The 24213-nt window shown below is 45.1% G+C and overlaps 1 protein-coding gene and 1 long non-coding RNA gene across 2 annotated transcripts in view; one reads left to right on the top strand and one right to left on the bottom strand.

Moving 5' to 3' along the window:
- Positions 1-24213, bottom strand: part of LOC310669768 — a 571559-nt gene that overhangs the window by 35177 nt on the left and 512169 nt on the right. The gene's annotated exons all lie outside the window — the stretch shown is intronic.
- OPHN1 (oligophrenin 1) overlaps positions 8543-24213 on the top strand; it is a 117590-nt gene continuing 101919 nt past the window's right edge. The window contains exons 1-2 of the mRNA XM_083423577.1: positions 8543-8755; positions 9499-9657. Coding sequence (XP_083279703.1) covers positions 9504-9657 — 154 coding nt within the window. The 5' untranslated portion in view covers positions 8543-8755; positions 9499-9503. The remainder of the gene's footprint in view (positions 8756-9498; positions 9658-24213) is intronic.

The raw sequence follows: 24213 nt of genomic DNA, 5'->3' as shown, positions 1-24213 counted from the left end.
CATCCATCCTCCAACTGCCTCCAGACACTTGGTTTAAGAACTTAATTCATTCTGGAGGTTCATTCTTAACCTGAAACTGTTCTTAACCTGAAGCACCACTTTAGCTAATGGGGCCTCCCGCTCCTGCTGTGCCGCTACTGCACGATTTCTGTTCTCATCCTGAAGCAAAGTTCTTAACCCGAGGTACTATTTCTGGCTTAGCGGAGTCTGTAACCTGAAGCATCTGTAACCCAAGGTACCACTGTACAATCATATAACAGATTTGAGCAAAACTGGTCAGGATTCAATCAATTTAGTGAGTGTTGCAAAATCAAACCACATGCATGTATTGCCTCACAACTTAATTGCCTCTGCAGGGTCACTGTGACAATAATATCAAACCAAAGACCAGCCCAGAACAGTTTGCCATCTGAGGCAAAGGACATGATTGCGTCCCCAACACATTCCAGGTCCAGATGCTGCCCAGGCAGGCATCTGAACCTTGCCTGAACACTGGTAATGGGATCATTGCCTTCTTTCCTGGCACCTGAGAGCAGCAGGGTCGCTTATGGGGCACAGGGTTTACGGGGCACTTGACAAATTCATTTCCGTCCTCTAGTATCTTGCCATGACTCCCTGCCCCACAAGCAGCATTGATGGTTCAGTGGTAGAATTCTCGCCTGCCATGCGGGAGGCCAGGGTTCGATTCCCGGCCAATGCAACTTAAATTTTGGGGTTGGACTCGATGGCCCTTGTGGTCTCTTCCAACTCTATGATTCTATGATTCTATGATCTGACACTCTGCCTAATCTTAATTGTCTGTATATGCGAAGGAGGCAAGGATGAGAAGCAAAGTTAACCCTGCCCTCTTCACGCACCACCCAATGTGCCCATGCATGAAATGGTTTTTCTCAATACGTTTTAGCCAGTGGTGAACTAGTGGCTAAAGTTTAAGACCAGGACTGCGAGACCAGGGTTCGAATCCCCCACTCAGCCATGGGACTCTCATCCTAACTTACCTCACAGGGCTGTTGCGAGGATGAAATGGGGACAAGGATAACTACGTATGCCATCTTTAGCTTATTGGGGTGGGGGAAAGGTGGGGTGCAAATGCAATAGACCGATAAATACCGTAAATAGTTGTCTCTGCAAATTCTGCTTGATCATTCTTCCTTCCTTATTTTTTTATGCAAATTGATAATTTAGATTATGCCAGGGAGATTATTCTTTTCAACCACCAGAGGGTGCCCTACTACTACAGCGTTTGAGGGATAGATGCCTGTGTGACTGGGAAATAAGAGCTAGAGACAGATGTTCACCTCTAACTAAACAGGGGCTAGTTTTTTTAAAAGGTTTGCAACATAAAATACTTGTGAACAGAGGCAATTGCAAGGATGTCTATGCAACAGCAGAGCAATGTAGTAGAGATACAGCTTTTTTAAAAAATCAGTCAGCTAATTAAGAGAGAATGCACATATTAATCAGTTAGCAGTTTTTAAAAAAATAAAAACATATTTTTTTTATTCAAGTTCTTATTGAATAGTATAATTGTTAGGCACTAACTCAGAAGAAAAAAGCAAGCAGTGGTTGGGACATGATACAACGGCACAAGACTGTGCCAGTGTGGTGCTGTGCTTAGAGTGTTGCACTAGGTCCTGAGAGAGACTTAAGGTTCAAATCCTCCCACTCAAGCCATGAAGTGTGACTTTGAGTGTGACTTTGTGGGACAGTCACTCTCAACCTAAACTACCTCACACTCAAGTTAATTGCGCACAAGATGTGATTGCACTGCATTGCAATTGTACTGTGGTACCTCGGGTTACATACGCTTCAGGTTACAGACTCCACTAACCCAGAAATAGTACCTTGGGTTAAGAACTTTGATTCAGGATGAGAACAGAAATCACGCGGCGGCAGCAGGAGGCCCCATTAGCTAAAGTGGTGCTTCAGGTTAAGAACAGTTTCAGGTTAAGAACATACCTTCAGAACGAATTAAGTTCTTATCCCGAGGTACTATTGTAATTGGTATTTGTCAACTTGATATAAATTTCCTTGTATTATTCATATATTGTTGTTATAGTCATGTGTCTTTCAGCACTTTTTGTGGTTGTTCTGTATAGAATTGTGCCCTTAGACATGATTTTTTTTTCGGGACAGCAGAAGTTACATCTGGTTGGGATTGCTGCAATTCAGCAGTGCTATTGTGTGTCTCTGCGATCTTGCTCAGCTCTTGCAAAGTATCCTGTTTGGCTTGTGTCCACCCTGTCAGCCTCCAAGGCCCATAAGCAGTAAATTCAAACTCACTCACAGAAAGAGGATATTCATGTCAACCAGTTTACTTCCTCTTTCCTCAGCTGGAAAAAAAAGAATCTTATAGATTTGTAAACAAAGGAGTTTTGTCTGAAGTTCTACCTTGGCAGATGGTTCCAAGTGCTTGCAATTCCAGGGAAGACATAACAGTCAAAACTTTGGCATGAAAAACTGTTAGGTTTTGGATAATTATTTTGTGGTTACAATAACCATACATACAATGCTTTTAGGAATAGGAAATGAGCATGAATGGGAAGACTACTGAACTGAGACAACCCATATATTTTATTCCAGAGAATTCTTAGTGCTAAGCCAGTGGTTCCCCAAAATTTTTGGGCCTCTGCCCCCTTGGTTCTATAAATTCATCCCCAGTTTCTGTCCCCCATCCCCCCCCCCAGATTACCAGATTATGAAAAGCATTCTTCAGAATGGCAGTTTGAACAACCTACTAAGGAAGGCAATAACACAATAAAATTCAAAACAGTAACAATTCATTGCACATTTATTCAAAATCCAATATTTCTGTTGTTGTTTAATTACCATATTTTTCCGTGTATGACACCCCCATGTATAAGATGCTCCCTATTTTGTGGGACTCCAAATTAAGAAAACACCCCTTAGCACTACACGTGTAAAAGACGAGCCTCAATTTTAAACCTAATTTTTTGGTTTAAAAATCCCCAGTCTTATAAACAGAAAAATACAGTAATGCAACAAAATTTATGACCTTGATCCTGTGATACCAGCTTTTCAAAATCTGCTGGTCACCTGAGATGTTCTGAATGCAGAACAGGTGCTCTGCCATTGCAAGCACAATCCATACCATGCAGCTATTTTTCTTCTTAGTGTGTTGTACTCTGGCATAGTGAATTAACTTTAACAGCACCCAGACTCCTCTCCACCCTTCGTCCCTTAGACTGGGGAAAATCCTGTGTAGGCCTATGTTGGGAGTCCTGACAGGGAGCTGTACAAAACTAAGTTAAGTTGCCAAGCAGCATTGTGCAGTCTGGATTGAACGGTGTTTGATGCAAACGGTAATCTCTTTTTAGTCTCTTGTTATTGCAACTGTTTGAAGTCTTAAATTATCGTTGTTAATTTTTCTGGTTGATAATTTATTGTTTTATCTTTTTTGTGAAATGTTTTGAGAGCCCCCTCCCTTTTTTACAGTTAACTAGTTATTGGTATATAGATTTTATGAAACAAAACAAATAAAAACAATAAAGAGTTGACAGTCAACACTTCTGCCTTCAATAAATGCCTCCCTCTTAAGAGAGTTCTTTATTTTAACTTAGAAGTTTCTTGGGTTTCCCACCTTCTTGGTTGGATCAATCTATATGTAACCTATAACAAAAAGGGAGGGAAAGGTTATCAACATTTTATTTTGGTTGCTTGTTTTGTTGTTAAAATAAAACCGGGGGTGGAGTGGGTGGGATACTTGCCGTTGTGTATATTTCCACACAGAACAGTGGGGTAGGGAAATGACTCTAGCTAATTCTGAAGCTGCAATAATTGCAGGGAACTCAGATGGAAAGAACCAACAGAGCTGAGCTTTGCAGGGCCTGAGCGAAGCAAACAGTCTGTAATCTCCAAAACTTCTCATTTTATAGTGCACACTGGTTCCCAATGCCAGGGACATACAAAGTGTGTCTCCAGCGGAAACAGCAAGGAAGATGGGCCAGATATCTGAGGCCATCTGCAGCAGCCCAGAGTTAAAAGCCTCCATGCAGAGAAAACATTTCCACCCAACCAAAGCCCAACCAAAGCCCACCAGCTGTTGGTGGAGGGTTTTGTCTTTTTCCAGATAAAGTTGCTTGCTATGCTTAAGAATAGGGTTCTTGTGGGAACTTGTTCAAAAGCAAAGCAAGATAAATTTTTAATGGAGGAGGATTAACTCTAGAAAAAGCTATCAGGCATCAGCTTAAGCTCATAATTGCACCCAGATAGCACATGAAAGTGTATTGTTGGGGCTCAGGACCTGCACATGATAAAAACAAAGAGCCAAAGTGGCTATGCTCTGCCTACACACTTGGAGGCTGTAATGCTCCTGAGTATTAGTGGTTGGAGGGACGTGGGTGGCGCTGTGGGTTAAACCACAGAGCCTAGAACTTGCCAATCAGAAGGTTGGTTCGAATCCCTGTGCTAGGGTGAGCTCCCGTTGCTCGGTCCCTGCCACTGCCAACCTAGCAGTTCAGAAGCATGTCAAAGTGCACGGCGTTTCCGTGCGCTGCTCTGGTTTGCCAGAAGCGGCTTAGTCATGCTGGCCACATGACCCGGAAGCTGTACGCCGGCTCCCTCGGCCAACAAAGCGAGATGAACGCTGCAACCCCAGAGTTGGCCACGACTAGACCCAAAGGGGTCCCTTTCCCTTTTTTATTAGTGGTTGGAGGGGGAGAGTGTCCTTGTGCTCAGATCCTGCTTGCCCATAAACTCCAGCATCCTGTAATCTCTGTGGACACATTACTGCCTCCAACTACGGAGGCAGATCAAAGCCCTCATGACCAGTGGCCGTTGATAGCGTTGTGCTCCTCCATTCATGAATTTGTCCAATCCCTTTTAGAGCCACTCAGGTTGGTGGCCTTCACTGCCTCCTGTGAGAGGAAATGCTCAGCTTCATTGGCTGTCTGTGAGTTTGAATGTTATGAGAGTAGGAAGAAAATTTCTCTCACTCCCATTGTCTCCATGCCATGCATAATTTTATAAACGCTCTAAACATGCAGCCCTATACAGCCTTCCCTGGGGATAACTCCTGCTGAACACAGCAGGTATTAATCTGGAGGAAACATCCACGGGATTATCATTTAGGCTACCTAAAGCTATGTGGACCCTGATTCAGTAGTGAACTCGAGAAAGGAAAGATGCACAGCCGGACCCTTCCACACCCTCTCCGCCCACATTCTGGAGCAAGCAGAACTCCGTTTTTCCTCCCCAGCTGGTAGGAGAGGCGGGGCTGGGGAGAGACCGGTAGGAATTTCATTCCCGATGAGGCAATTGTCAAAACAGATGAACGTGAAGCGGGAAGAATGTGTCTTCAGCAGCTTTGTTATTTTCCTGTTTTCTAAAGAAGTGGGGGGGGACCCCAAGATGTTCTTGTGGAGAGGCACGCGGCCGTCTAAAGGCCTCCCCCCAGTAAGATCATGAAGTCAAGGAGCTTGAAAATTGCCAAAATGCATCACTTGAACTAATGAAAAGGACTGGAGAGGAAAACTACAACTCCCACTCGCCCTTGCGCGCAGTACTGCATGCAGAGGTTGAGTGGGCGTGCCGTGTCCCGACCAGCTGTTTGCATTTTCACCTCCAGGGGGTTCCCCCTTCTCCCCCCCCCCCCCGCTCAGCGAAGCTTTTTTTGCAGCCTTAAATGTGGTGGGGGTGGGATTAAAAAGGGACTCCTCCTATTTCGCAGCTAAAGCTTAATTTTAACCCTTTTTGCTCCTAAGAAGGTAGTCGGGAAGCATTGGGACCAGATTCTTTCCTGTTGCAGGATCATCTTATTGGAAAACAGACCCCGCCTTAACCCCTGCAGGATGCTGCTGCTAAAGACTCAAAAGGAGGTTTTCTTACATTTGTCCCTATTGAAAATCATTTTGTTAGCTTGAGCCCAGTTCTCCAAACAGTTAAGGTCATCTTTGAATTCTGATTCTTTCTTCTAATCTACATTTTAGTTACCCCTCCGAGTTTGGTGTCATCTGCAAATCTGACGAGCATCCCCTCAATTCCTTCATCCAAGTCATTTATAAAGACGTTGAGCAACAATGGGTCTAGGGCAGAACCCTGCGGTACCACACTTGTCACTTTTTCCCAGGATAACAAGGAACCATTAATGAGTACTCTTTGGGTTCAGTCCTCCAACCAGCTACAAATCCACGTTCAACCCACCTCTTACCACCTTCCTTGCAAGAATATCATGGGGTCCTTTGTCAAAAGCATTACTGAAATCAAGATACAGTGGTACCTCAGGTTACATACGCTTCAGGTTACAGACTCCATTAACCCAGAATTAGTACCTTGGGTTAAGAACTTTGCTTCAGGATGAGAACAGAAATCATGCTCCGGTGGCGCGGCAGCAGCGGGAGGCCCCATTAGCTAAAGTGGTGCTTCAGGTTAAGAACAGTTTCAGGTTAAGAACGGACCTCCGGAACGAATTAAGTACTTAACCCGAGGTACCACTGTACACTGTGTCAGAGATTTTGAACCTCTTTGAGACCAAGGCTCCCTTGACCAACCACATTCTTTCTGCGGCTCCCCGTGGGGCTCAGGAGCCCAATTATGTCACCCCTTGCCTGCAGAGTTGGCAGACGCTTACCCTTTTTTGAACAGTCTCCCTTGAGGAGTGTTTTCCCAACTTCCTCTCCTCTCCCCTCTTCTTGGGAGTCCCCAGGGCAACCACTGCTGCTGCTCCTGGTCTCTGAGCCACCAACCTCCCCTGCTGGCACCATTCACATGCAGAGCTTATAGCCAGGGCTGCTGCAATAAACAGCTGGGCAAGGCTTTGGGAGGCAGAGATGCAAGATAGCATCAGAGGAGGGAGGGAAGCAAGGCAAGAGGAACAGAGGCCAACGTTGCCCATGACATCCCTGACCATCATTCAAGGCACCCCAGGGTGCCACGGCACACTGCTTCAAAACCACTACACTATGCCCACAGCATTCTCCTGACTCACGAAGCTTGTTACTGTACTTACTCCATTAAAAAAAAAGACTTCTCTCACCCTATTTACTTATTTATTGCATTTATATCCAACTTTTTCCAATTTTACTAATTTTACAAAAAAATTAGCAAAGATGTATCATAATTGTGATATATGATATATGTTGGAAATGTAAAGAAAAGGAAGGAACCTTTTATCATGTGTGGTGGACCTGTCCCAAGGTGAAAGACTTCTGGGAAAAGATTTATAATGAATTGTAAAAAATGTTGAAATATACATTTATAAAGAAACCAGAGGCCTTTCTTCTTGGAATAACAGGTTTGGAATTGCCCAAGAAAGATGTTAAATTATTTTTGTATGCCACAACTGGTGCTTGTATTTTGTTGGCTAAAAAGTGGAAAACCCAAGAATTACCAACAACAGAAGAATGGCAGATGAAGATGATGGATTTTTCGGAGCTAGCTGACCTGACCGGAAGAGTCCGCAACCAGAAGGAGAGGAGTATCAGGAAGAATGGAATAAATTTAATGATTATTTAGTTAAATTTGTTAAGTTAAACTAACTGGAAATAGCTTGCAGATACTTATGGGCTTAGGATTTTATTTATGTTAAGTGATGAATTAATATGTTTAATTCTATAAGGTGAAGATTTAAGGATCTTAATGTTTAAGTTAAATTTCATAAAAATTGGGATTTGGAAAACCGTTAAAAGGACATGCAATGAAATTCAACCATGGGGAAACGAGGAAGTCACTTAACAAAGTTAATAACTGTAATTTTTAACAAGGCTATGATTTATGTTTGTTTTGTTTGTCTGTCTTGTGTGTTTGTTTGTTTATAATATTGTGAAAACCAATAAAAAATTTTGGGGGAAAAATATATCCAACTTTTTCCTCCAATGAGCTATTCCTCATTTAATACCCACAATAACCCTGTGAGGTAGGCTGAGAGCTGGAGTGACCCAGTGAGCTTAATGGCTCAAGAGGGATTCATTCGTTCGTTCATTTGGAGCATCTTCAGCTGATCAGGACAAGACAGTCCCTGTCCACAGGCTTACAACCTAAACCCTAAACAAAGCAGGACACGCAAGGGGAAAGGGACGGGGAGGGAAGAGGAAAACCCAAATCCAAACTCAGGCACCATTCTTCTAAAACAATTTCTAAAAATGGGTTTTAAATCTCTGCAGGTGAAGAGGCGGGAGGCTCGCTTTTCTACTCGCAATTTCATAGGCAAGAAATACCTGCTCACAACTCATTCATTTGGACAGGAAAAAGGCAGGCAGGCAAGCAGGTCTCTGGGGAGCAAGTGCGCCTACAATGTTGTCGGGATGTCGCCTTTCCTGCAAAGTCTATGGCTCAGCCCCCCTGAACCCCGGCTTTTCCGGGTTCCTAGTCCGGCTCTCTAACCACTACCCAGTCCTGCCCCCTGGAGTACAGTACTTCCCACCGCCTCCAGAAGGGGTCCCAAGTGACATCTAGCCCAACCCCCTGCTTTGCGGGAAGCGACGATGGAGAAGCCCCGCGAAGCCCCCGGGCTGCGCCTTTAAGGGAAGGGCAGGCGGAGCGGTAAGAGGGCGAGGCGCTGGGCGGGTACGGAAGGAGGCAGGCGAACAAAGCCCAGCCCGTCTCTGGCGCTAGTGGGAGGGGACTTGCAGCTGCGCGCCGGGCTGGATAGTGCTTTTGCGGTCGCCTGCTCCACCTCCAACTGGGTCCATTCACAGCCGGCGCGGAAGCCCAAGCGGCCGTGGGAGAAGGAAAGAGAAGAGCCAGCCGGCTCCCAGCTGATGCGGCGTCAAGTCGCCGTCACGCCAGATTTATCCAGGTAGTTTCTTCCGTTTGCTCCCAAATCTTTTTTCTTGCGTCCGTGCGGAGGGCCGTTGGCACCGGCGTAGCAACCCCTGCCGTTGCCTGGGGTGGGTGGTTGTACACGCAACTCCCCCCACAATCATGGGGACGGGGTATCCAAATGGGCGGGGCTCGCCGCCCGAGCAAACGCATCCCTCCCGGCCAGCCCAGCGCTGCTGGAAAAAACATTGCGGGGCGCGCGGGACTCGGGAGGGAAGCCTGCAGGCCGGCGCACGGCAGCTGCACTTCTCCCTAGTGTCCCTTCTAGGTGCCCTCCCGGCGGTGCATCCCGCAGTGTTTTTTTCAACGGTGCTGGGCCCGCTCGCGGCCGGGAGGGATGCAGCGGCGGGGAAGCCCTGCAGGCCGCGCACCACCCGCGGCGCACTCCGCGGCCCGCCCGCTGGAGGGCGCCCTGCCGTCCCGCCCCTCTCTTCCCTTCCTCCGCTATTGCCGTTGGTGGTGAGCAGCCGCCGTTCAGCCCCTGGATTTTCGTCTTCTCCTCACCCCCGGTGGTTTAAGGAGCGCCCTAGCTGGGCTGCCCCCCTCCCACCCCGTCTGACGTCTTCCCTCAACAAGGCTGTGATTATAAAGGGAGAATTGCGGGGTGGGGTGGGGGGAGGTTGGGCTTTCTTTTCTCTTTGCAAAATAGAAGCATGACTCTCATCTTTATTACCCTTCTTTCCATCATCATCCTCTCCTCCCTCCCCCCCATCAAAAAAGGAGCCATGGGGCACCCTCCGCTGGAGTTCAGCGATTGCTACCTGGACAGCCCTGACTTCAGAGAAAGGCTCAAATGTTATGAGCAGGAGCTGGAGAGGACCAACAAGTTCATCAAGGACGTCATCAAAGATGGAAATGCTCTCATCGGCGCCATCAAAAGTAAGGAGAGCCAGAAAACTCACCTGTATGTGTGTGGAAAAAAGGCCACAAGAGCAGATTCAGGCCCAGTTGATACCTGCTTCCCAGCAGGGGCAACCCAGCTAAAAACATTTGCACTGGTATAAAATAATGCACCACCTCATTTTTATGACTAATGATAAGTATAATACAGTGGTACCTCTGGTTATGTACTTAATCCGTTCTGGGGTCCGTTCTTAACCTGAAACTGTTCTTAACCTGAAGCACCACTTTAGCTAATGGGGCCTCCTGCTGCTGCCATGCCACCGGAGCACGATTTCTGTTCTCGTCCTGAAGCAAAGTTCTTAACCTGAGGTACTATTTCTGGGTTAGTGGAGTCTGTAACCTGACGCGTCTGTAACCGAGGTACCACTGTAATAGCAGTATTTGTTGAGGATCACACAACCATTTTGTTGCGTTCACACAGGGTTTTCTTTAGAAAACCGACAAATGCGACCGCATATCATAAGATGAGACCTTACTGTCAGATTGTCAAAGCACAGGAGCAAATCTTCACCTAAGGTCAGAAATGCATAGTTCATTCTTCAGAATTGTGCATGCATTGAGCATGAAAAATATATTTTGCTAAGAATTACATAAAGCATATAGTATTTTACACTTGAAGCCTCCTGAGCGCAGCGGGAGCATCGCTGTGCTCAGGAGGCTTCGCGTTGCTTTCGCTGATGCCAGGAGAGCAAGAGGGATCGGTGCGCACTGATCCCTCTTGCTCGCCTGGCTTCGCTTCGCTGGAGACGCGCTGTGCAGCTTTCCCTCTCTGCGCAGCGCCCCTTCAGTGAAGCGGGAGGAGAAATGGAAGGGGCTCCATTTCTCCTCCTGCTTTGCTGGAGAGGCGCTGAGCAGAGAGAGAGAGAATATTTTTTTTCATGTTCTCCTCTAAAACTAGGTGCGTCTTATGGTCTGGTGCGTCTTATAGATCGAAAAGTACGGTATGTATGATAGTTAGGCCCCAGGCAGCCCAGTAATTTGTATTGGCTGTCCTCATTGTGTGTGAGAGAGACAGAGAAACACGGTGCCTGGGTACCTGAGTGCCTTTGTGTGTGTTGGGATGGGGATGGGGATTTCTCCTTGCAGCCTTGCTTTTTCTCTCCCCTCCTCCACAAAAAAAAATTGACTGTACTCCCCAGCTTTCAGCTGCTTTTGTTTTCATCAGGATTAAATGCATCAGTGCCTTGAGTGTGTGTGTGTGTGTGTGTGTGTGTGTGTGTGTGTCATTGACCCTGTCTGCACTGTACATTTAGAGCACTTTCATCCCACTTTAAAACAGACATTGCTTCTTTCAGAGAATCCTGGGAACTGTGCTGAGGGGTGTTATGAGACCCCTATTCCCCTCCTCAGAGCTACAGTTCCCAGTGTGGTATAATGATCAATCCCTCTGGGATTGTAGCTCTGGGAGGGTTAATATGGAGGTTACTCTTAACAACTCTTCATTACCCTTAAACTACACAAGCTAGGATTCTTTGGGGATGCCATGACTGTTTAATGTGGGGTGAAGGGGAGTGAAAGGCGGGATATCGAATCCAAACTCTTCTTCTTCTTCTTCTTCTTTTTCTTCTTCTTGAATGTATAGTACAGATTGGTCTTTTTGGTCTTTAAATGTACTAGGAGGTAGATGAAGGCTGGTGTTGACTTCCTTGTGTTTGTTTAGGTGTCCCTAGCATAGTGCTGAGGATATTGAATTGTGAATCAGAAGACTTTGGATTGCTAGAGGAGCTCTGCATGTTCTCTTGCAAGCAATATTAAACTTGCAGAAAGAGGCCTTGTGGATGCTCCCTATAAAGACATCCGGTTACTGAGGCTCTCGGAGCAGTTTATGACACAAAACATGATTTAAATGAACCCAGGAATAAACACTTTCCAAACACACCCAGTAAAATCATTGCATGCTGACTCAGTCCTAGGCAGAACATCTCCATGCACTGAGCAGTAAAAGTTGCCTTTTAAAATCCTGCTGCCACCCACCATCTTTGCTTTTTCTCGAGTTACAGGAGGTCTCTGGAGGGAGCAGGCTTCGAAGGGAGACCCTATTTCTACTGGCTGCAGGTTTAAGTGGGGCTGCTTCTGGTGATTTGTAAGGTGCAGTTCCTTAGAGTTCGCATTCCACAGAAACCCCCCCCCCAGCACTCTTCCTCCCCCTCCCCCACCCATTGTGTAGGAAGATGCATGTATATTTCAATGCATGGAAAGGGAAATGTGCAAAATGTTATCCAGAAATTGCTCATCGTACGTTGTGTTGAATAAGCAAGAAACTCATCCACTCCTTCGAAGCAGCAGGAAAGATGAGCTGTGGTGAACGTTTCCTGTGCTGCTGCTGACATCTTTATGGAGGAGAGGGCTATTGAAGGCTACTAGCCATGATGGCCAAGCCCTGCTTCCATGGATGCAGCCATGCTTCTGAATCCCTGTAGCTGGAAACCACAGATGGGAAAGGGCTGTTGGGCTCAAATCCTACTTGTGGGTTTCCCATTGGGGCATCTGGCTGGCCACTGTGAGAACAGGGTACTGGTCCCCTTCTCCCTGATCCAGCAGGCTCCTCTTAGGTTAGCTTATGTAAGGACACAGGTGGTCCCAAATTCCTATAAAGCACGTGCGGTCAATTTAAAGCAATGGGCAGGTCAGGAATGCTCCTTTTTACCCCAGTCTTAGTCAGGATCTCCTTTTGTTGCCAGTTGAATCCATTGGTTTGGATCCTCCCCTCTGAGCAACAGGAAACCAGCTTCCTCCATCTTCCGCGGGACAGCCCTTCAGATATTTGAAGGTGGCTGTCATATCATTGATTTGACAGCATGTTCCTATATGTTTCCTATAGATGTTAAAAAGCATGGGTGGAAAAACTCGAACTCTGAGGAACCCCACACTGAAGACTCCACAGGGCCAAGGAGCAACCCCCAAGCATCACTCTCCAGCCACACAAAGATTAGATGGGGAATGCCAGTAGTACAAGTGAAAAGGATCTAGGGGTCTTGGTAGACCACAAACTGAACATGAGTCAACAGTGTGATGCCACACCAGAAAAGCTATTGCTATTCTGGGCTGCATCAGCAGAAGTCTATAGTGTCCCAGTCAAGGGAAGTAATAGTACTGCTCTATTCTGCCTTGGTCAGACCACACCTGGAGTACTATGTCCAGGAGGATATTGACAAGCTGAAAGGTGACCAAGATAATAGAGGGTCTGGAAACCAAGCCTGATGAGGAATTGTGGATGGAGCTGGGTATGTTTAGCCTAGAAAAGAGAAGACAGAGAGGAGATATGATAGCCATCCTCAAATATCTGAAGGGGTATTACATGAAAGACAGAGCAAGCTTGTTTTCTCCTGCTCTGGAGTGTAGGACCCGAACCAAGGTACAAGAACGGAGATTCCAACTAAACCTTAGGAAGAACTTCCTGACAGTAAGACTAGTGGGACAGTGGACAGTGGGAGGCAATGGACTCTTTTTCCTTGGAGGATGGATGGCCATTTGTCATGAATGAGCTAGTTGAGGTTCCTGCACTGAAGGAGGTTGGACTGGATGCCCTCCAGAGTCCTTTCCAGCTCTACAATTCTTTAATTCTATGATTCTGTGCAGTGCTTTCCCCCCTAGAAAAATAGGTGCTGATACTCACAATGAAGCTGTTACAGTAAGTGCCACACTTTTTAACAACAAAAAAGAGATGCTGGTACTATGTACCCTTGCATACCCCCTGAAAATAAGCATTTATTCTATGACTTCCAGAGGTTCTCTCACCAGTTGAACTTTCCAAGCTTGGATAACATAAAATTGCTGCACCTTTCCTCAGCCCGGTGCCCTCCAGATGTTTTGGAATATAGCATCCCTCAGCCCGAGTCTGCTCAGTCATCTCCATAGTCCATCCTTGCCCTTGGAGACAAAATAATGTTACATATTTATATGCAGTTTAGCAGAACCCCATTGGCTCCATAATAGAGCAAGTTGGGCACAGATGGAGCTTCTGAAATTCTTTATAAAGAGGTACCTTTTGGGGGACTTGATGTTTCCAGAATTCAAGCCTTTTCCAGGTGGTCCGTGGCATGCCTGGATTTAGTGGTACCTCAGGTTACAGACGCTTCAGGTTACAGACTCCGCTAACCCAGAAATAGTACCTCGGGTTAAGAACTTTGCTTCAGGATGAGAACAGAAATCGTGCGCCAGTGGCACAGCAGCAGCGGAAGGCCCTATTAGCTAAAGTGGTACCTCAGGTTAAGAACGGACCTCCAGAACAAATTAAGTTCTTAACCCGAGATACTACTGTATTGATTTTTAATAATATTTTTATTGGGTCTTTTATTTCTTTTATTGTATTGCAGTTTGAATTCTTTCTATGGAATAAGTGAAAAGCAATAACACCAAAAATAAAAGTATAATTACAAATCATACAGTTGATACAACAGGCAGAAAAATGATGTAAGTAGTCCTCCAAAACCTCCAGCAGTTTTCATGTGGGGATATTTATGGTAAGATAGACATTCAGCATCAAGCTGTATGCAGATGATTCATTAAGCCTTGTTATTCAGAAGCATAGACTGCTGTACTGCGCACTGAACATGCTTTTTTATGTTTTTGAGTAACTGCAGAGGACAAGGGTGTCAGGCTTCTTAGCTTTGCACACAGTGTCCCTCCACTCAGGTAGGAAATTAATTATGCTGACACCCACATGGCCTTTCACAACGTGGCACGTAGGTGTGCTTGTTCCTTTTCAAGTATGCCAATGCTGCAGCCAACTGGTTCAGGCTTTGGGGCTTTGCTGTGCACGCTGAAATTCCCAGGTTCATTCCTCAGCATTTCCAGGATAGACTGAAATCCTGGAAAGTCACTGCAGATTAAATCCAAGGCATGCAATGCAAATTCTGAAGGGTGGCGGTTTGTTAGTATTTTTCAACCTGTCAACTAGGCTGCTGGACCTTTGATTAGCAAGCATCAGTAGTGCCACTAGGTTTGTACATATGCCGGTTCACAGAAAATTTCATGGGACCAATTCAAGCTGCTGTTACTTTTAAAGCCCTGTATGGCTTGGGTCCAAGTACCTGAAGGAGAAGGTCTTCTGCTGAGGTTATTTTCCAGGTAGCTGGTACTGATGTATCATGGAACCAGTATAGAGTTAAAGCAGGCATCTCTCAGTCTGTACAGTTGAATTCAAAGCTGACCTATAGTCTTGCTGCAGAAGTTTTGGAAAGATATGCTTGGCAATGAGCTCATCTTCTTTTGTGCATGTTTTGGAGCAAGATATAGGGTATTGCTGTTGGAGCTGTTCCATCTGTTTAGCAGCCTTAAACTCGTAGGTTTAATTATAAGCAGTCTATGTACCATCTGTGCACCTAAATGGAAATTTAGACCAAATTAGCATACACACACCAGTGGGGTATAAACACTCTGCGGCCTCCCCTTACATTTGGGTAATGTTGAAAGTTGTTTGTGGGTTCGGTTGGGGAAATCTGTTTGCAGAACAGCCACTGAATAGAGATGCATGTGGCCCCTGCCCTTTGATTGCAATTGGTGATAGTAATATTCTTTCCCAGTGATCTGAATAAGTTTGGCCAAAGATGCTTGACTAGCCAGTGAGGCCAGAGAGAAGCATTATGGCACTTAAGCTACCAAGTAAAAACTGATTTTGAACTAGTTCAACTGCTACTGTTTCCTCCAAAGGATTTTGGGAAATATAACTTTGGGAGACAAAGATATCTCCTAAGAATACAGTGGTACCTCGCAAGACGAATGCCTCGGAAGACGAAAAACTCGCAAGATGAAAGAGTTTTCCGTTTTCTGAGTTGCTTCGCAAGACGGATTTCCCTATGGGATTGCTTTGCAAGACGGAATGTCTTGCGCCTTTTTTTTTTAAGCCGCCAATGCATTCCTATGGGAAACCGTCAATACGCAGTGGTGCTTCGCAAGACGAAAAAACTCGTAGAATGAAAAAACTCACAGAACGAATTAATTTTGTCTTGCGAGGCACCACTGTAGTAGCCTCCCCTTTCCAAAGGGGCTGCAGAATTGGTTGGAACTCAGCTAGCAGATGTGCCCATTTTTCTCATTTGCTTGCATTTTTAAAATATTGGCAAGTTCTTGCATGTTCTATACAAGAAAACCAGCAAGCAATAATTTAAATTGTGTATTTTTTGCTGGCTCAGTTCTGTGCTGTTTTGTTGTGTTGCTGGACTTTGTTAAATGGATATGGTTAACTTACTGATTTGACTATATACCAAGTTCTTAAAGGGTTTCCCCCCTCCAAATCACTATGGAGAGATTGGTGGAATACACATTTTTAAAAAGTAAGCAAAATACATGAATAGTTTGGCTAGATGTTTTGATGTAAACAGTACAACTGGTTTTTAAACTCTGAATGGTGAGATGCAAACCTTAAAAATGAAGATAATACCTGTGTAATCTGGGCTGTAAACTAAAACATCTTAAAACATGTTCCCAGCTTTCTGGGATGCTAAACAGTTGAATTAATGACAGTCAGGCTTGGGGCCAAATTTCAGTCATACAGAATGCAGGAATATTTTAGGAAGCCTGCTTATCTTGGGTCTGACCATAGACGTTGTTCATTTATATAACACCATCACAGGAATATCAGACGCTGTGTTATATCAAGTCAGACCACTGGTCCATCTTGCTCCGTATTGCCTGCACTGGCTGGCAGTGACTCTAGGGCTTCAGACAAGAAGGGAAGGATTGTTCAGTCAGCAAAGTATGGGGCTCTTAATCTCAAGGTTGTGGGTTTGAGCCCCACATTGGGCAAAAAGATTCCTGCATGTTTTTAATGTACAGTCATACCTTGGATCCCGAATACCTTGCGAGTCAAATGTTTTGGCTCCTGAATGCCGCAATCCCGGAAGTGAGTGTTTCAGTTTGTGAACGTTCTTCCCTACCTGGGTATGGAACCATGCAAAGCAGATGTTCTGCCACTGAACCACAACCGTCCCCCTAAGGAAGCTGACTGAGCAAACAAACAGGAAGGGAAGGGGTTAAGCGGCTGCTCCACCTGCTTGTGCCACCTTCACTTGTTACTTCAGCACCCCCCCACACACAACTGTTGTTCATCCAAAAAACTGGGAGGAATGGTGGCAGACAAGTTCATGGCATGTAGCAGGACCTTTTTTTTAGCTTGGGGTGAAATAAATTTTGTGTGTGTTTAAAATGCACATGTACAGTATAGCGTAACAATGTGCAACCTCAGCACACCCGTGTGAAAACAAGTGAAACATACATTTGTTTACCTGCATTTTGTAAGGGGGGGGGACCTCCCCCCAGCTCATATAATGAGAGTTTTCTAATGTGTGTAGGATCCTAGACGCCTTGACGAAGGGCCACACTGTAATTCTTCGAGGCCTTCAGTTGCAATTAAAGAAAACAAGTGTGAAACATCTTCCAGTTCATCTGTTTTTTGGCTCATAATACCATGCGAGAAGAGTCTGCCCATAAATTCCTTTCTGCTTCTCTCAGAAGCACGTGCAAAAAAAATACATGGGTGTTTCCTTCTGCATCCTCAGATTGTTGAGAGTGCCCCACCTGGCTCAAAAATCCTTTTGTGCAATTTGGGAGAAGAAATAAAAACGTCCTCCTGAACTTCCAGTGCCCACTTACTAATTGGATATATAATTACCCACCTCCTGCTTTTCCGGCAAATGGAAGCATAATATTTTTCCATGCCGTGCAAAAGCCAGTTCTCAGAAGGCTTTTCGGGAAATTCCAATTAAAGGCTGTTGTACATGAAAGAAAGTCACAACATTTAATCTGTTATCTGAGATGACCTGGAGGTGAACTCATGGAGGAGTGTAAGCTCACATCAGCACCATATATTCAAAGCACTCTTAGACCACCTTAACAGTCATGGCTTCCTTCAAAGAATCCTGGGAACTAGTTCATTAAGGTTCTCCTAACTCTCCCCCTCCTCCTTTGCAAACTAAAGTTCTGAGGATTCTTTCATGGTGGTGGGGAATCCATTACTGTTAAAAGGAGGGCCTCTGCTTTAATGATGTGGGTGATGTAGATATGACATGAGTCATAGAACCATAGAACTGTAACTTGAATCTCTTGGTTTAGGTCCTACCCTCTGGATCAAGAGAAAACAAGCTTGCTCTTCCATGTGACAGCCCTTTAGATATTTGAAGATGGCTTTCATATCTCCTCTCAGTCTCCTCTTATCCAAGCCAAATATACCCAACTCCCTCATTCTTCATAAGCCTTAATTTCCAGACCCTTAATCATCCAACTTGTCTATATCCTTCTGAAATTGTGGCACCCAGAACCGAACACAGTACTCCAGAAGGATTCTCACCAAGGCAAAATAGAGTGATACTATTAGTTCACTTGATCTGGACTTCTTCTGTTGATGCAGCCTAGAATAGCATTAGGTTTTTTTTCCTGCTTCTGCTTCTGCATCACACTGTAAACTCATGTTAAGTCTGACTCCACAGCTGAATAGCAATTGCTGGAAACCACAGTAGGGGAGAGTACTGTTGTACTTGAATCCTGTTCATCAGTTTCCCATTGGGGCATCTTTTCGGCTGCTGCGAGAACATGAAGTTGGGCTAGGACTTTGGCCTGACCCAGCAGGCTCTTCATAGGATATTATGATATTATGTGTGGTTTGTGGGATGACAGCAACTTCATCTTTCCAGCAACTTTGAGCATTGCTGTGGCAGTGGGGGAATCGTTGAGGAAGCCTCCCCAGTGGTCAGGCTCTATCTATCCAGGCCAGCAGTCTGCCACCAAGTCCGGATGAAAACGGTCTCCCCTTGAGGTAGAATGGCAGTGTGCTTCTAGGAGATATGAAATGAGTGGTGTGTGGTTCAAAGCCATGAAGGAAGGCTTATGAGAGAGAAGAACCACACATACATACAGTCACTCTAAGATTAGGGGAATTTTTAAAGCAGCTGTTTAGGTTCCCCCCCATCTCCCCCCAGCAATACATAATAGCTTGTGTTTGTTTTGGAACCCAGCCCAAGCACTGTAGGAATGATCTGTGTTGGTTGTGATGTCACCCTGATGCAAACTCTTCTCGCTGGGTATCACTAAAACTGCTTTGCATGCAGAAGATTCCAGGTTCAATCCCTGATTGTATCTCCCAGGTAGGGCTGGGAATGTCCCCTATCTGGAGTCCCCTGCCTGGAACCCTGGAAAGCCCTTGCAGGTCAGTGTAGGCAGTTGTGAGTTTGATGGATCAATAAAAACATAAGCAGGGCCTGTGGAAACCCACAAGCAGGGTTCAGGTCCGAGAGCCCTCTCCACTTTCCTGTGATGTCCAGCAATTACATGAATCAACAGAAGGCAGCTTTCTATGTGTGTTGTAAGGGGAGGCACCATGGCTTGGTGGTAGGGCACCTGCTTCACATGCAGAAGGTCCCGGGTTCAGTCCCCAGCAGCATCTCCAGGTTGGGCTGGAAGTGTCCCCTGCCTGAAACCCTGAAGAGCCACTGCTGGCCAGTGCAGACAGTACTGAGCTAGATGGACCAATGGTCTCAGACAACTTCCTATGGATAGCAGAAGGTGTCAGTTAAAACAGGGGAACATTTGTGTGGAGAGCACTGCCCACCTCCCCCCAAAAAATAGTACAGGGGAGAAAAGGAAGAGCAAACATAGGAAGCTGTCTCCCACTGCGTAACACCATTAGTCCATCTAACTTAGTATTGTCTGCACTGACTACCAGTGTGTCAGAAGCGAGCCAGCAATAAATCATGCTGTGCAAGTTGGAGTTAACTCTTTATTAGCAAAAACATGATCGACACAGTAGTGTCAGGCCTAAGGAACACAGCATCTCTTACTCGTATTTTAATAGGTTTGTTTTTTAAATATTGTTTTAGTTTGATTAGGGCTTAATTATTTTTTATCTATGATATTTTATGAATGTTTTTAGCTTTTTGTATTTGAACTATGTTGTTTTAATTTGTGGAAGCCACCTTGAAAAAAAATTCTGTCAAAAATAGGGAATGTGGAAACATGAATTAGGCCATGCATGAGGATTTACTCTCTTCTTGAACCCCACATTCCTGTGACTTTCCTGTTCTCTTCTCCCTGCTTCTCTGAGGCAGTTTCCACTTCCCTTCTTCCTCAGCGACTCTGCTCCTTCAGTGCCTTCTTCCTATTCAGCTTGCCAATTTGCTTCTCATTACTTCACCCCATTTGTTTTGTTGACAGCAGAGTGTGGCCCTTCCTGCCCTCTTGGACATGGTGTCGGAATTTGCTTCCAACCAAGCTGCCTTTCCACTTAGTTCCAGGACTCACCCTTTCCTGCTGTGTGATTAGGATACACCAGAATTGCATCTTACATGCAGTTGAGTTGCTCGATTTCAACCATACGTGGTTGAAGGTGAGCTGCCTGAAATTGTGCAGATCAAATCCCAAGCAAAAGAGCTGAAAAGCTCTTTTCTCGCTGAGTCTGCTTGGCACGAAAAGAGCTTTTCAGCTCTCTGCCTTGCTTGAGGGGCAAGGCCGGCTCAGTACCCCAGCTCTGAGATGCTGTGGCAAGATCTCACTGGGCGCAAGAATCTTGTTTGAACATCCTTGGCTTCTCAGAACTGGCACACCCAAGCAAGGCAGAGGGCTTATTTATTTATTTATTTTAAATAATATTTATTAAAAAGAGAAAAAACAATACATACATTCATCAGACAATACATCAACAATACAATACAACAATACAACAAAAAACAAAAACATTTAAACACACATCCAAATTTCATATCTATATCTTTCATTTGCTTATTTCCTCGACTTCCTCACACCTCCCTTTTTTGTATTCTAGTTCAAATTAGCTGGTTCAACAAATCCTTTCCCTCTTCTTCATTTTTTTTGTTCTATAATTTATCCTAACACAATTTAACTTTAAATTTTCCACTTTAACACATTAACAATTAATGTTCATATAATTCTTAATAACACTTCTGCTAAAACCATGTAACTTCATTCCAATATTCTTCTAACATTCATAAGGCAGAGGGCTTAAAGCCTCTTTTAGTGCCAGGTCTGCTTGGGTTGCCCAGCATAAAAAGAACTTTTGAGCTCTTTGTCTTACTTGCTGGGCAAGGCCCCTTAGCTGTGTGGTTTCTGGAAGTACAGGGGAGTCTCTCTCCCCTTCCCTGCTAGCTGCAGGGGAGGCTCCAAGAGGCTGGGTATACGTGGAACTCTTGGAACTGAACCCCCATGTAAGATAGTGTATAGTCCGTGTCTAGGTAGGCCTCCTCACACGACTGGTAATTAAAGTTTTTGGAACTTGAGTGTACAGAGGATATTGCAAATAAGGTGGTCATCTTCTGTACTTCCACACATCCACTGTGTAAAGAGTACAGATCCCCTCCCCACCCCCTGCAGCAAATATTAGTCTAGGCTGCACCAGAGATCTCTCCTGGATTCCTGCATGGAAAATGTCCTGTGCTACAAAAGTACCATTAGTTCAGAGCCAGCCTGTGGTGCATTGATGATGATGTTTGAGGGATCCTCCTGTTGGAAGCTCAGAAGAAGCCTTCTGTCTTGTGGAAAGCTGCTAAAACAACTTTGTATTTTCCAAACCATTTGGGCTGGCAGTAGGAGCAAATGTAAATGGGCATCTCTGGTTTGGTCGAGCGGTGGGTGTGAAGGGAGCCATTCTTCCCTTTTGCTTCTACATCTTTTGACAGCAAAGCACTTCAAGGCAGGCTGACTTAGATGGTTGTTGGCCAAAGGGGAATGTAAACTTTCTCTATCCTTAGCTGGTTTTTATAGGAAGATGCAATACAGAGAAAAGGAAGTACTTCATGCAGTGCATAGTAAAACTGTGGAACTTGCTCCCAAAGGAGGCAGTGAAACCTGACTGGCTTTAATAGAGGATTCAACAAATTCATGGAGGGAGAGAGGGCTACCGATGGCTACAAGCCACAGTCGCTGTGCGTTACCCTCCACAGCTGGAGACAGTAATGCTTCTGAATACCAGTTGCTGGAAACCGCAGAGGGCAGAGAGGCCTTGTGTTCTGATCCAGCTTGCAGGTTTTGCAGAAGTGGCATCTGTTTATGGGCTCCCTGTTGCTTGGCTGCAGTTTGCACAAATCTGCCAGGCTGTGTTCGTCTGCAGAGAACTGACTTTTGTGGCTTTGGAGAAACGTGACTTTCGGTTGTGCTGACAAAAGGCCTTCCAGGCTGCATTTTTAAATATCAAGCTACACTTTCCAGTTAAATACCAAGCTGCCTAGAGTAAATATCCCTACTTGCATGGCTGGCTTTAATGGCATAGTTGCTTATGTCCAAGCACAGTGTCTTCAGCTTTTAAAAACAAAATGTAGAGTGTCAGTGCATTGATGTGAATTTGGAGTCATTCTGGATCTTGCAGCTGTCATGCAGAACCCAACCGAAATGGTGCTGTGGGCTTGGAAGAGGTTGGAATAGTTGATTCTCTGCTTCTTAGGATGTAATTCCTGCATTGCGGGGGTTGGACTAGATTACCCTTGGGGTTGCTCCCAACTCGATGATTCTCTGATACTGTGGTAAAGCGATGAGAGGTTTTGTGTGCAGCTGCAACTCTTCTTAAAGCTGAATGTAAACATTTAAAAAAAATATTCTTGCTGACCAGGAGATGCTTCCTTGACAGCATTGGTCACCTGTTGCATGAAATTGGCTTATCCCAGGAAGGACACCATTGAGGTGAGGGGGCTGGTGTCTTTGTGACCCGTTTTCTCCCATGTAAGAAGTGCCTGAGCAAAAATGTCAAAGCAAGATATAAGAGATCTCCATGTGCCAATTTCTTGTTTTGGTTGTGTGGGTGCATGTACACAAACATTCACAAAGTGCTTTCCCACTTTTTAGTCAGGTTTGTTGCCCTCACCAGGAGACCTGACCCCACCTCACCCATCAGAGACTTAACATCTCAAAGATCCGTCTGCATTTCAAATTCTAGACCAATTTCAAGCCTGATTTACCGCAGCAGCTGCCAACCAAGAAACCCTGGGAATCTCCAGCAAAAGAATTTCCAGCAATCTGGCACAGCCATAATTCCTAGAGTTCTTTCAGGGAGGCAGTTTTAAAATGTTTTGTTGCAGCAGTCAAATGCACCCTTAATGTGCTAGCACGGGGGTAGCAAAAACATGGCGCCCTCCTGGTGTGTGTGGACTACATTTCCCACACCCCTGACGCATTGGCCTTGTTGGCTGGGGGCTGATGGGGCCGTAGCGCAACAACATTTGGAGGGCACCATTTTGGCTATCCATCTGCTAGACTGAAGATCTTCTTCTGACTTGCGGAGCCGGTGTGGCACAGTAGGACCTGGGAGAGAGTTCAAATCCTCAGTCAGGTTAGTCACTGTCTCTCAGCCTAACCTACCTTACAGGGTTGTTGGGTTGATGTGGGAATTTAATGAGGAGGAGGAGAACTTTTGTATGGTGGGATATAAAAGTAATAAACCCCAAAATGGACCATGAAGTTTGTAATGGGTACAGTAGATGCTAGTGACAGAAAAGGGACTGTGTTGTCTTTTAGGTCTAAATCTGCTCTTATCACAAAGCCCCATAAACCACTCTACTGAAAGAATAAGTCAAAGAAAGGGTTTACTGGGCGTTTGTGTGTAGAGGATAAAGCTTGCAGAACAGGCATTGCAGTGCTCACCTCTGAAAGCAGCCACATGTGGTGGGTGGGCTGTCTTTAGCAACGCCCCTCTCATTCGCTTGAGCTGTTGCTGAGGTTTCCTTTCAGCTTATCCATGAGGCTGTTGAACTAACCTGTTGAGGTGTGTGTCTTCCAGAACAAAGTGTTTTTCAAAAGGAACAAGGGTTTATTCTCTTCAGTAAGGGGATTCAGCTGCCAAAAGCTTACTCCTTTCATCTGAGGATTTGGGCCTGAACTAGATGTAAACAAGACAGTATTATAATACTTAGTAGGTATATCTTGCCTTTTCCCCAGTCAGGGACTCAAAGCGGCTTACAGATAAAATAGAAACATCCAAAAGCATAGGGGGGAAAACAAAAACAGTAATCAAAAAGCAATTAAACACTACCGTATTTTTCACTCTATAAGACGCACCAGACCATAAGACACACCTAGTTTTTGGAGGAGGAAAACAAGAAAAAAAATATTCAGAATCCCAGAAGCCAGGACAGCAAGCAGGACCACAGCTCAGTGATCCCGCTTGCTGTCCTGGCTTCTGGGATAGCCGCGCGCAGCCCCTCTCCCCAGCAGCAGGAGGAAGGCTCCTGTTGCCCGGGAGAGGCTGTGCACGGCTAAGTGTCCCCCAAGAGCCACATTCCCTTTAAAGAGCATGTGGAGCGTGTGTGTGACTCTTGGGGGCTTTCCCTCTTACTTTTTAGGAGGGGGAAAAGTGCGTCTTATAGAGCGAAAAATACGGTAATTAGAATTCAAACACCACCTTTTGGGTAGAGGTGTATTTTACCCCCACACTATATTTGCTTAGAAACGAAACTAAAACTTCCTTTTTTTAATCAGCTTTTTAGAGGCTGATGGGTGAAGTAATTGCTGAGTTGTGATGTTGCTAATTATGCCCTTTATGTATTTTAGGATAACTGTTTTATCATTTTTGTTTATTATGTACTATACTTTTTATGT

This window comes from Podarcis tiliguerta (genome assembly GCF_965153285.1).
Source record: "Podarcis tiliguerta genome assembly, chromosome: Z".
Classification (NCBI taxonomy): domain Eukaryota; kingdom Metazoa; phylum Chordata; class Lepidosauria; order Squamata; family Lacertidae; genus Podarcis; species Podarcis tiliguerta.
This window is presented reverse-complemented; position numbering and strand designations above follow the sequence as displayed.